Genomic DNA, 13,613 nt, shown 5'->3' on the forward strand with positions numbered 1-13,613 from the left:
TCTTGAACCCGCAAAAAATAACAAAGACATATACAGCGTAACAAAGATTCTTAACAACATAATTCGTATAGAACGCGCCACACTATAATAAATCCGTTGTGCAATGCAAAAGATGCCAACAATTCGGTCACACTCAACGTTACTGCAATAAGCCGTTTACTTGTTCCTTGTGGTAACAATCATACTACATCGGACTGCAAGAAACCTGAAAATGTATTAATGTAATTAAGGATCTGCAGCTAGTTATCGTGGATGCCCAGCCATAAGAAGGTATATAATCAAAAATTCCAAAAATGAATCATAATACACCACAAACGTTTATAAACCAAAAATCCAACACAGACATACGGTTAATCCAACTATTACCACTACCCGTACCCGATCTAAATCCAAATCAGATCGTAATCAAGGTCACCCTCGAACATATGCAGGCGTTAAATAACAACGTTATTCCAGAGTCTGCTTCAGGCATATCCGCAAGCTTCGCCTCAGTTCATGCACGAATTCAAACAGATGTTTAATCAATTAATCATCAAAATGGTGTGGTTTTAAACCTGCTAACAACTTTATTAAATAAAATTAATCCGTAATGGCTAAATTTTAAGAATTGCACTTTGGAATGCCTCCACGACATAATATCAAGCAAACAGATTTGAACAGTTTTTCCATCAATTGGGTGCGAAATTTCTTGTAGGTGGTGATTTTAACTGCAAGCACACTTCTTGGGGATCACGTCTGATCACAAGCAAGGGTAATGAGCTCCTGAGAACCCTAAATAATAATAATTATTCATTTCTGTCCACTGGACACCCGACATATTGGCCTAGTGATCCTCAAAAAATACCAGACCTGCTCGACTTCTTTATTTTGAATAACATAAATGAGAACGTGACGAATATTAAGCCATCATACGATTTATCCTCAGATCACTCTCCAATTGTTTTAACTATAGGAATCACAGTTATACAAACAAATATAAATTCAAATATATTAATAGCAAATATACAAATTGGGAAACATTTCGAGAAGTTTTGAAAGAGCGAACAAATTTCTATATCAGTCTCAAAGCGATACTGAAATTGACAAGGCTACTGAAGATTTGCTTCAAACATTTACGATTCAATTCAATTAAGAAGCAACTCCTAAAGTTCAAGCATCACCTGCATTCCAAGATATTCCGTTGGAATCAAAGAACTTATTCGGAAAAAAAGACGTGCCAGAGCTAATGGCAACAAAATCATAGACCTGACGATAAAAATTCATACAATAAACTTTGCAGAGAACTTAAAAGCAAACTTAGGCAAGTCAGAAATGAAAATTTTGAGAAGTACATTAATAATCTATCCAGATCAGATAACTCGATATGGAAAGCAGCTAGTAATGTGAAGAAGCCTAAATTCTTTTCTTCACCTATTAGAAACAGTGCTAATGATCCTTGGGCAAGAAGTGAAGAAGGAACAAGCGCAGCTTTTTGCTAAATACTTGTCTAATGTTTTAAACCATTTGATTCTCTACCATTGATAAAGAGATTGAAGAAGAATTGCTTAAACCTCTACAGTTCTCACAATCTTTCAAACCTATCAAACCCAAAGAAGTCAACTCGCAAATCCAGATGTTAAATACAAGAAAATCGCCTGGTTTTGATAAAATAACTGCAAGGGCGTTGAAAGAACTTCCTAAGAAAACGATTGTTTAATTAACGTATATATTTAATGCCATGCTCAGAGTAGAGTATTGACCAAAATCAATTTAAGACTGCCCAATATTAATGATTCCCAAAAAGCAAAAACTTGACTGAGGTATCTTCATATAGACCAATATCCTTGCTTCCCGTAATATCTAAACTGCTTGAAAGGATTCTTTTGGACCAAATCAACAATGAGCTTCCTTCAGATTGGATCCCCTACCATCAATTTGGCTTTAGACGTGAACATTCGACCAAACAGCAAGTTCACAGGTTATTGACACTGTACATAAGTCATTTGAAAATAAGCATTTCTGTAGTGGTGTCTTCCTGGATGTTCGACAAGCATTCGATAAGGTTTGGCACCCAGGACTTTTATATAAATAAAAGCATACCTTCCATCCAGGTATTATGGGATTTCAAATCATATCTACAAGATAGGATTTTTCAAGTAAAAGTAAATCAAGTAACATCTGATTTCCACAAAATAATGTCAGGAGTTCCACAAGGTAGTATTTTTGGACCTTTCTTATATGTTTTATACACAAAGGACCTCCCATTACTTGAAAATCTGACACTTGCTACATTCGCTGACGATATTGCCATACTAAGTAGTAATCACAGTGCTGATCAAGCTTCCCGACAAACGCAAGAACATATCAATAGACTACAAATGTGGCTTGCCAAATGGAAGATTTGCATAAATGAAACCAAATCAGCTCATATCACATTTACCCTGAGAGAGGGTATTGTCCTCCAATTTATTTAAACAATGTCCAGATTCCGAAACAGAACATAGTGAAATATCGTGGTCTTCATTTAGATAGCAGACTTACTTGGAAAAGCCACATAAAAACAAAAAAAGCAGCAAATAATGATCAAAATGAAAGAATTTGATTGGCTTCTGCGTAAAAAGTCTAAGCTCACTGTTGGAAATAAGTTGCTGCTATATAAATCAATTATCAACCAATCTGGACCTACGGAATTGAGCTCTGGGGATGTGCTTACAAATCTAATATAGCTATAATGCAGAGAACTCAGTCAAAAATTTTACGAACAATTCTTAATTCTCCATGGTACGTAACAAATGAAACCATTCACAGCGACCTCAAGATGAAAACGGTGCATTTAACTTTCCAAGAATTCAAAGAAAAATACAAACGCAAACTGGACTCACATTCGAACCCCTCTATAGTAGAAATTACTAAACCTTATGGTACAAGAAGATTGAAACGACAATGGCCGTTAGACGTAGTCTTAGATTAGGTCTAATATAATATTTTATAGAAATTGTTAAACTGAGAAGATCTCATTGGAGCTCTTCTTAGGCATCGCTCTTACATTGTCATTTTAGCTCATAGGAATCTTAATGTATTTCTGATTGCTAAATAAAACGAGTTTTAAAAAAAAAAAAAAAGAATTTACTTTTCTATTTTTTATTGTTTACACCTTTCTAGTGCAAAGATTCAGGTGGTTGTTCTAACCACATGTAAGTTTTTATAGAGTTTATATAAAAAAACTCTTGAATCGAACATAAAAATAACAATACATCGTTTAAAAATTTTAAAGAAGATTTAAAAATTATATTCAGATATCGTAAGCTTAATGAAAGAGCTCAAATCTATAAAAACTACCAACTAGGGCTAATACTTTTTATTACGAATATTTATACATTGCAATTGATCTAATAGCTTTTTAAATATCTTTTGCCCTCTACTTTAAAATAGCATCGATAAAAAATTGTATACTACCCTATTCAAGTTATATATATATATATATATATATATATATATATATATATATATATGCCTTCAATTTATAGTGAAAACTACAACATAAACAATGACAAAAATTAAATTATAATATGAAATACAAATGGAAATATTGTTCCACATTACACATATATTTATTTTATCGGGGTTGACAGAAACCATTTGGTTTCATCAAACTGTGAAAATATTCTAATTATTTATAAATTGTGCAATTCTAAAACACTTATACGATCTCCTGAAAAAACAAAATAATTAATTAAATATAGTCGACCAACGAAATTGCGCTCAAGATATCGGTGTCACAACATACCTTTTAGAACAAGATAAATTGAAGATGAGATTAATTTGATTAAGTACATACCACTTTATATTGTAATTGGCGTATTTATAGTTAGAAATAATAAAATTAAAAAACATGCTTGCTTGCTATAAAATTTTACAAAATTTGTATTACTCGGCGTGAAAAAAGTGTTTAAATAATGCTTTATTTAAAAAAAAAATTTCTTGTCATAATACATATTTACTTAACCATTTCTTTTTATTTTATGTACAATATGAGTATCTATTTAACAATGAATTTAATATTTTCAAATCATTAAATTATTAATATTAATTTCTTATAATAAATATAAAACTACAACTATAGTTGTTATACCACATGAAATGAAATAAATAATTGAATCAAAGTCTATTTCTTTTACTGCCAAGTCAAGAAAAACACTTTTTTAGTAAAATTATTGAAATGTAAATATTTAATTTAAGTTTAACTCGCTGACATTTGATATTTCTTTCATTTGATAAGTATTTACTTTTTGCTACGCGAATTAATTCTGGAGACAACTCGAGAAAAAACATTTGTAATTTTCTATCAACAGCGTCGAGAGTAAAGCGCCGATGAAAACATTTAAAAAGTGTCGTATTGATAATTAAGTTTTCTTTGAGAAAAGTTAAAAGTCTCTTCAAAAGCAATTTAGACGAATTGAAAATCACCTTCGGGGACGACGATGTCTTTGAGACGACACTCGCTATATGATCAAAAAACCTTATAAATAAAAACATGAACGTCGTTTGTCGCTGAGAGATTGCAGCAAATTAGCCGTTTTTCTTCAGCAAATAATTAATTATCTTGTGATATATATGGAAACGTAGTTCTTTTTTAATTAAATTGGAATGTATACTTATCGTTCGCAAAAAATACTTAGCGTCATTTTATAGAAAAAACAATAACTATCTTGTATCAAAGAAAAGCGTTTCTTTTCTAATTATAATGTAATTATTTTCCTGCCTACATACCGCCGATGCGATGGCACGTGTAGACTGCATAGAATTTATTATATACTCTACATCAGTATATGACTTAATTAATTAAAATATAAAAAATTGTAAAAAAATAAATCAAGCTAAAAAACACCTTGAATATTCAAGGTTGAGTAATGTATGTCATATTTATAAGTTTGAGCATGATATATTTCTATGGTATTTCAATGATACAGTTTCTAAAAAAAACTGTATAAATTTATTACGCAGGTTGAGCTTCTGAACAGCTAAAACATATGAACTTCTTAGCTTTTAATTAATGAACAGATTGAATCTATAATTTTTTTACGAGAAATTAAATAAATATTATTATTTAATTAATATTATTATTTCATACGTAGATTGTATTCAAGGCATTTGAATGAAGAATTAGTTGTACGAACTATAAGCAAATCAGTATGTTGAAACTTTACAATGAAAGATTTTAAGAAAATCTGACTTTTTAAAAGATTTTTTTTAGCAAATAGCAAATTTCTAAGAAAATAGTAATAAATTTTTATCTAAAATCATTTAATAAGCATTCAATGTTATATATTCTATGGTAATTTTAACACTAAATAAACGCATTTCTTTCTTAATCTCTAAAAAGTTCCTTATAAGTAGTTACAATCGTTGAGATCGAATTGGCATTAAGTAAATCGTAAAAATCCTCACATACACATACGTATATTACCCAAAATTTTGGTTCAAGCAATCGATGCATATTATTAATATCTCTATAAAATATCTTATACTTTCATTTACGTATATAATATATTTGTTTTTAGCCACTAAAAAACTTCTTCGTGCGTATATCCATAAAAAATAATAGCATCTTTGCTCTGCTGATACAAATCGATTTTTGAAACAAATATACTCCAATATGTATATATATAAGACGGTGAATTTTTTTTTTCAATAGTTGACCAAATGCTTAGTAGAAATCTATCGATCATTTGGTTTGTTCAGAATAACCTGCACAAGCTAATACAGTAAGAAATCTAAATTGATTCTGTCCAACTGATTCAAGAGTGAAAGATTCTTACAAGTAAACTTAAATTCAGTAGTTTACCAATTTCAAAAATATTTAAAAGTTTTGCAGAAAACGTGCTCGGTCGATTTATGAGCGCTGAAATGGTCAAGTAACATTATTGCTCAATAACCAGAATAGTTGGTCACACACTTTTTGTTTTGTTTAACAAAATGTTTAATATGGGTTTTTTCGTGGTTCGACACCCTCCTCGAAAAGACTAATATCAATCAGTAGTGTTATGGGTTTTCACTTGAGAATATAGATAGCAATGATTCCAAGTAAATAGACTTGGATTTATGGATATAATACAATGTCATCAGTATTGAAGTTAATCCAATAATAAATTAAAAAAGATTATTATCATTGAAAAGATAGCTAACCCTTGGGTTCTCTTAAAGAGCCAGGGTAATCATAGAAGTCATCACAACAAGCTTAACTGGTGAAATTATGACCAGTTTTGGTTGTGGTTAATTTTTATTAATTTTGTTTATTTTATCTTTGGAACCGTAAATAACATTTCTAAGAACACAATCAAAAATAATAACATAATTGCCCCAAATTTTCAATAATTAAGACTTTCGGTTGAACTAAGATTTTAAAATTTTGAAAGTCGGTCGATTTTGGGAGGCTCTTTTTAAAAAAATGTACTTAAGGCTGTTGGCAAGTTTCATCAAAAGTTGGCACATTCAATCAGGATTATAAAATAGTTAATTACTTTATAATTTTATTATTAAAAAATTGGAGTAAATAAAAACTAAAAAATTACATGATATTTGATAGTACATTTTACTCACACCGTTTCGACTTGATGTCAAAGTCTGGGATATATACGATAAATTTTACCAAAAATTCTACTTTGAAATGTCTACAAAGTAACTTATTCAAATGAGTCATTTTTAAATCACTCAAGAACAGTAAATTTGGAGCGCGATAGGGAGAGATTTATTATCCAATGAACATTATTCCGAAATCAAATAACTTTATAGTTGAGCCATAAAACGTTTAACCTTACCTATGCTCGTATCCGAGCACGAACTGATATTTATATAGTACTCGTGGTAGAAGTTTATATGCCTAAGTAAAAAACTTGGAAACGCTAAACGCGCGCCCTGTATACAAACTAAGCTCATTTTATTATTCCTCGATAGTGCAGCTCGTAACCTACCGAACTTTACTGCATCTGTCGTGCATAAAAAGCGGCCGGCGAGATTTCTAAATATATAATAAGCAAAGATAGACTCTATTTCGCATAAACCTACAAATTTAAACATCGCATATTCCAATTGAGACCTGAACGGAAACAGTCCCACGAAGTAGTGGCTTCGATGGCTCCGGAAACTTTCTCATATTCCTGACACGAGACTAGCATCGGGATGCCGTTCTATATCAGCAATTGCCAATAAAAAGTTAATAGAAAAGAGAGCAGATTGTATGTATTTTTTAATTTCTGACTATGAAATGAGCAGGCAATTGTTGGCAGATTTAAATTATTGTTGATCAAAACGAATATTTTCAGATGTTAAATTAATGCAATTTGACTCATTGTTAGTAAAATTTCGCCCGACGTTAATGTTTCAGTAAGTATTTTTTAGAAGTATTTTTTTAATTAGTGTTTTGTATCATACAAGAAAAAAATGTAACTACTGATGCTTCTAATATCAAGCTAATTATATGTAAAGTATTTAAAATATGTAGTAAATTTTATATTGGTATGCATCGTACCTGATAATGTAATATGTAGACGTTGACCATTATTAAAATTATTTTTATCTGAAAAATGGTTTGATATATAAAAATTTCACTTCATATTTGTATCATATCAATTTAATTTTGATATCGATTTCCATTAAATATAATTAAATAAAAATTTCCTCATATTATTTCTTCTGAATTCAGAACAATTAAGACGATTTATTTGATGCATATCAGTATGAGTAAGTGTCCAGTAGATATCTTTTATATGAGATATTATTTATGAATAGATAAATCGATCTATCAAAGGCTGAAATATATCTATTAATAACTGATAATTAAAATAATTTATTATGTTAAAATAAATTCACTATATTTAGTTTATGCCAAGCGTTTATTGCTCATATAATTTTCCCTAATACTATGTAAATTTTGTATTATAAAAAGGTTCAAGTTCAATATTCATTTTAATTATGTAACAAATTTTATAAATTATTAATAAATTATATATTATATTAATTATATAACAAAATTTTGCGCATTTGTTCAGAGTTCAAAAATAAATTTTGTTATTATAAAACATATCAAAAATAATGTATTCAACTTTCAGCATATCATGAACCTATTTTGTGGTAAAACGTAAAGCAAACACATCTTTTTACTATCAATGTTTATGTCAAAGCCTTTCGAGTGCAAAGCCTTTTCGACAATATTGATGAGCTCTACAGATTTAAATCTCTATAATGATATATGTATATATGGTATTTTACCTACTAACTTCACATTAGTGTTAGTTACTTGCAAATTTCAAATATTTTTTCATTAGAATTCACCAATAAATGTACATGTAACAACGACAAATACTTGTATCTCTGTGTAAAATATGAGGCTGCGAAAAATGATTCAAACAGTTAAGGAAACGCATGTACGAAAGCCAAATGTTATCAGGTAAGGAGACTAAAGGTGCTAGGGTATAATGGTTCAACATCGATATTTTAAAAACAAGTTAAGGACTTTTTAACAACATTATTTGAAAGTAGAGGAAAAAAGATGTATAACCTCTTTATTGAATATTCAATAAAAATGTCAAGATTCAATATGAAGTAAGCAGCAAAAAAAACAAAAAAACAATTTCTTATGATAAAACGGAACAATATACATAGAAGCATGTGTATTTGATTTTAAATAAAAAGCGATGGATAAATAAAACGAACGTCGGTAATGGATGCAGAAATTGCGAAACACCACCTCAATAAAACGGCTAGTGAGGGTGTGTAAAAAAGTAAAATAAGTTAAAAAGGGCAAGTTTACAAGAGGAATTAAATTAGTTATTCCAATTCTGCAGATGAATATTTTTGACAAAATACTACATCGAAGTTATATACAGTGTTATCTCTATTGCAAATGTACCCAAAAATATTTATTTAGGATTGATCGAACATTGTAACTTTTGTTTCGTGAAAATTAAAAACTAGACATTCGACCTGTTTGGTAAATAAGACCAGGTGACAAATTTTTTAAAAACACATTTTCATAATTAAGAATTGACTGGGTATTTTAATAAAAATAGTTCGGTAGTTGCATGTTTGATACGCGGTAAATGTTGTGATGTAGTCCAAGTGATTTAGACAGTGTAATTACTTAAATTCACATTGGGTCTTTGTGCTACGCCCCACCATATTAAATATATAATTACTAAATGAAATATTTATTTAGCATTGGTTGAATATTGTACCTATTATTTGTAAAAATTAAAACAAGACATTCGATTGCACCCTGGACGTACTATTTTACCCCGCACATGGGATGGCAAATTTTTGAAAAACAGTAAATAAATACTTTTTCATAATTAGAAATTGACTGGTTATTTTAATAAACATAGTTCGATAATTGCTTGTTTGATACGTATTATATGTTGTGTTGTAGTCCATGTGGTACAGACAGTGTAATTACTTAAATTCAAATAGGGTCTTTGTGCTTCGGTGAATATTCAATAATTAAATGTCAAAATGCAATATGAGGTAAGCAGTAAAAATTACAAAAATGTAAATTTCGTATAATAAAACGGAAATATGTACATGAAAGCATGTGTATTTAAATGTAAATAAAAAAAGTAATGGATAAATAAAACGAACGTCGGTAATGGATGCAGAATTTGGGAAACACCACCTCTATAAAACGGCTAGTCGGCGTGCAGGGCGGCTCTATGCTCTATACTCTATGACTCTATGCTCAATGCTCTACGCTGCGGTCGCTTGGCAATAAAACGCGCATCAACTACGCTACATTAATTTGGTATAATATTTTTCGTTTTTTCTTTATCTTTTTTGCTTTTTGCTCCTTTTCGGAGCGCACAATTGATATTGCCTTGCCTGTGAGCAAAGCTCGCCGTTTAGATGTAACGCCGGGACGTAAATATGCATTTGTTGTCGCAGAAGCGAGACTCAAAGCATGTTTTTCCTAAAATATTTCTTTACGGAATAATGCTTTTATATTCTAGCGATGCGCATACTGAAACTTTTTCTCTACAAAGAACAGATATGCTCGATATAATAACATAACGGATATATAGAGATATCTATATTACAATTATTAAAAGCCTTGTTTTACAAGACTACATCTAGAGATTCGCAACATCATCTTGAACTGAGTCCAATCACCTATCAAATTTACAACTAAACGCTAGAAACATTGACTATTACATAGATATTATTCTATACAGATCAACACGTGAGATTGTCGATTTAAACACTTTTCTATAAAATAATACATTATTGATTAACCCTCTATGGGCCAATTTTTTGTTTCACATCCAAATATATATATATACAAATCAAAAACAAAATATCTGTTTAAACTTTTTTAAAGTCACGACGGCCTATACTGTTCCCACTTATGTGTATAAAAATGTTATTTCAAGTTGAAAAGCCTAGCAAATTATATTGTTTATCTAGACAACATTATAGATTTAAGATGCATTCGTCATCTGCCAAAAGAAATCATAATTATTTGGCAAAATATCGAAAAATTTTAAACGTGACCTGAAAGCTACGCGGCTCATAGAGGATTAACCCTTTTCGCTCGAATGCCGCCGCTCCGGCGGCAAAATACATATAGATCTCGCAATTCGCGAGTGGAAAGGGTTAATACAGTTTATTCCGGGAGAAATATTTTATTGTTGTATATGCAATCATAATAGTAACTAAAACACCGTCTTATATAGATATGAATATTACAAAAACTTTTATTTTCTCAAAGAAAATACGGACAAATTGCATCAAACTTTTGTTTATATTATTCTTACAAGTATATTTTTGACCGCGCAGTTTAATTAAAATTGTAGATTTTCATTTAATAAACGTAAAGGACACGCCTATAGTTGTATCGTTTTTACAATTGTCATTTTTGTAACTCGTATATTACATCGGTTTTAAACCCGGCCCAACAAAAAGGGTTATGAAATTGGATTATTTACGGCTGATAACTCATCTTTAATTAAACCCAGAAATTGTTAATTAAATTTAAAAAATTGATTAAAAAAGTATGGACGTATTTGTTTAATAGTTAGTTTTCTGATGCTATTGAACAAATATAAAAAACTATTCATTATAGATTTAAAAAACATTCAATGTAAATATATTACTAACATAAAAAAGGGACAAGCACTAATATCAAAAAGTTATTTTCATTATTAACGATTCCAAGAAGTCTATGTTGCCGTCAATAAAATCTGATTTGCTAATTTTATGTTTTCTCGACGTTTCGTCAAAGATGTCATTCTGAATCGGTTGACAGAAAATTTGGAAATAGCAAATGTGTGTGCTAATATTTGATCAATTGTTGACGTTTTCGTAAGCCAAAATTGATCGGGTTTGAAACTCGATTTGTAATCCTTTGGAAAAATGACAAAACTCGATAAAGGGGCCAATTCTGCGGTAACAAAGCCGATAACATAGCGTTGTTGTGTCAACACTATCTTATCTTTCTTTCTTGGTACTAAAAATTGTGAAAATGCTATCTATATGCTGTACGATCAGGCTTATTTTACACATAAACAAACCCAGAAAGAATCAAACCAAGAAAGTAAGAAAGGATTTTATCTTTGTAATGCGCATTTATAACATACAGTTTCATATATAAACGCCTAATCGTGCAGAAAATAGCATTTTCACAATTTTTAGTACCAAGAAGGAAGGATATGATAGCGTTGTCATAACAACACTATGTTATCGGCTATGTTACTGCAGAATTGGTCTGAAAGAGTAGGTTTTGGTTAAGAAAGAGTTGGGACAGCCAATTGAGCATTTCTTTAGGATTAACCGAAAAGTTCTTAATTTCTCGACGAAACTATTGCAACAGATCCTGAACCGATTTGGAAAACTGAGAAGTAATCATTTAGAAATCGTTTTAAATTGAGATAGGCCATATCTTCGTAATTAAAAATATCATAGTTTTATATCAATAACTGTTTGTCGCATATAACAGGCACATTGGCAATGTTGTATTAAAAATTCCTAATAGTTTCTAACATTATGTGCAACTTATAATACACTCATAAATATTATTTACAGATCAAGAAGTTCAACCAATTTGTGCTTTAAAGCGTTAAACAAATTGCTAATGCAGTCAACAAACAGTTACTAATGCATTTAAACAAACTAGTTACTAATGCATTCAACTTTTGACTCGAATATATTGAATATCACTGTTCAGTAATTTGTTTCACACCATCAAAAACCATTTACAGTAATATAGATAGGATTGTTAATTATTACGTATGAAAATTAAAATAATTTTGATTATAATAGAATAAATGGTCATTTTCATTATATCAATATAATTATCGCAATTTAAAATGGACTAAAGTGTTCTTTTCCAATAATTTATCCGCATTTGTGGTGATTGCAATGAAATCCGATAAATAGATTAATGGAAAAGCATATATATGAAAAATTATGTATATTGTATTTCTGCCATACGCTACATGGAAATATAAAATTCATTTATATATGCAAAATAAATTCAAACACGACTGCAGAATATATAGGTGTTTAAAACCACTAAACCTTATCGAAATCGTTATTCGTTAAAATATGCAATGATACCGAACACCGGATTCGATGAATAAAAATCGTACATAACACAAATATCATATTAATATGAATCGGAGGTTGCAAAATTATTGATGTATTTGTTATTAATATATTTCTATTTTTCAGTGGATGCTCGTGACATGGCAATCGAACGCTTGTCAAAATTGAGCTCGGGCCTGTACACCGGGGCGTATCTGGACGGGGGTCCCGGGCCGATAAATATTACAACGCAACTGGGCACACACGCCTATCTGCCGTGCAGGGTTAAACAATTAGGTAATTATTAAATAATATCAATTTATATATTATTCTTTTATAGTCATTGTCTATATACTCATTACATATATTTCAAAAAAAAAATTGTGACAAATCTAAACTTTTACGTGCTACCACATAAATGGCCTTTTACTTGTTACTTAAAGCTTACAAAGGAAGAAGGTTTTGACAAAAAAAAATCATAAGAAAGTGTCTAGTAAAATATCATGTATATTTATTTTTTACCTGAAATTCAAACAAATTACAAAATTTTTAGAAAAATCTCAAATTTTTAGTACTAAAACTACACGTGATGTTGGGTGAAAGAGGCTGTTCAATTTTAAATATCACCACTCATCACCAAGAGTAAGGGGGTTTCAAAAATCCCTAAAACACTATCAGGTGTTTAATTGACGCCTCCTAAGTAATTTCATTTTACTAGTAATAGTAAAATAAAATCACTGTAGTAATGAATCATCATAGTAATAAAGCACATAAGTATAATTTATGTCTTGCATCTGTTTTTATATTACATAAATCCCAAATTTCTTTTAGGGTTTATGTCCCAAACCAATAAATTTAAAACTAACGTAGAAAGTCTGTTTCAACACTGTGGTAATTCAATAAATTAACTGTGATTGGTGAGAATTTTCATCATGAAAAAGTGGCAGAATTTTGTGTATAGATGAGTATACTCGTAAGGTGACCATACGTCCCGGTTTGATTTTTGTTGCATTCTTAAATAGTATTTGCTATTTAAAAACATAAGTTTTGTTGCTAATATACAA

General features: G+C 30.0%; 1 protein-coding gene across 1 annotated transcript in view; it reads left to right on the plus strand.

Moving 5' to 3' along the window:
- LOC113375086 (lachesin-like) overlaps positions 1-13,613 on the plus strand; it is a 139,739-nt gene that overhangs the window by 95,399 nt on the left and 30,727 nt on the right. The window contains exon 4 of the mRNA XM_026615033.1: positions 12,697-12,846. Within this exon, the coding sequence (XP_026470818.1) occupies positions 12,697-12,846 (150 nt within the window). The remainder of the gene's footprint in view (positions 1-12,696; positions 12,847-13,613) is intronic.

This window comes from Ctenocephalides felis, unplaced genomic scaffold (assembly GCF_003426905.1).
Source record: "Ctenocephalides felis isolate EL2017-DRISC unplaced genomic scaffold, ASM342690v1 CF-g0.4_SCAFFOLD_01886, whole genome shotgun sequence".
Taxonomy (NCBI): domain Eukaryota; kingdom Metazoa; phylum Arthropoda; class Insecta; order Siphonaptera; family Pulicidae; genus Ctenocephalides; species Ctenocephalides felis.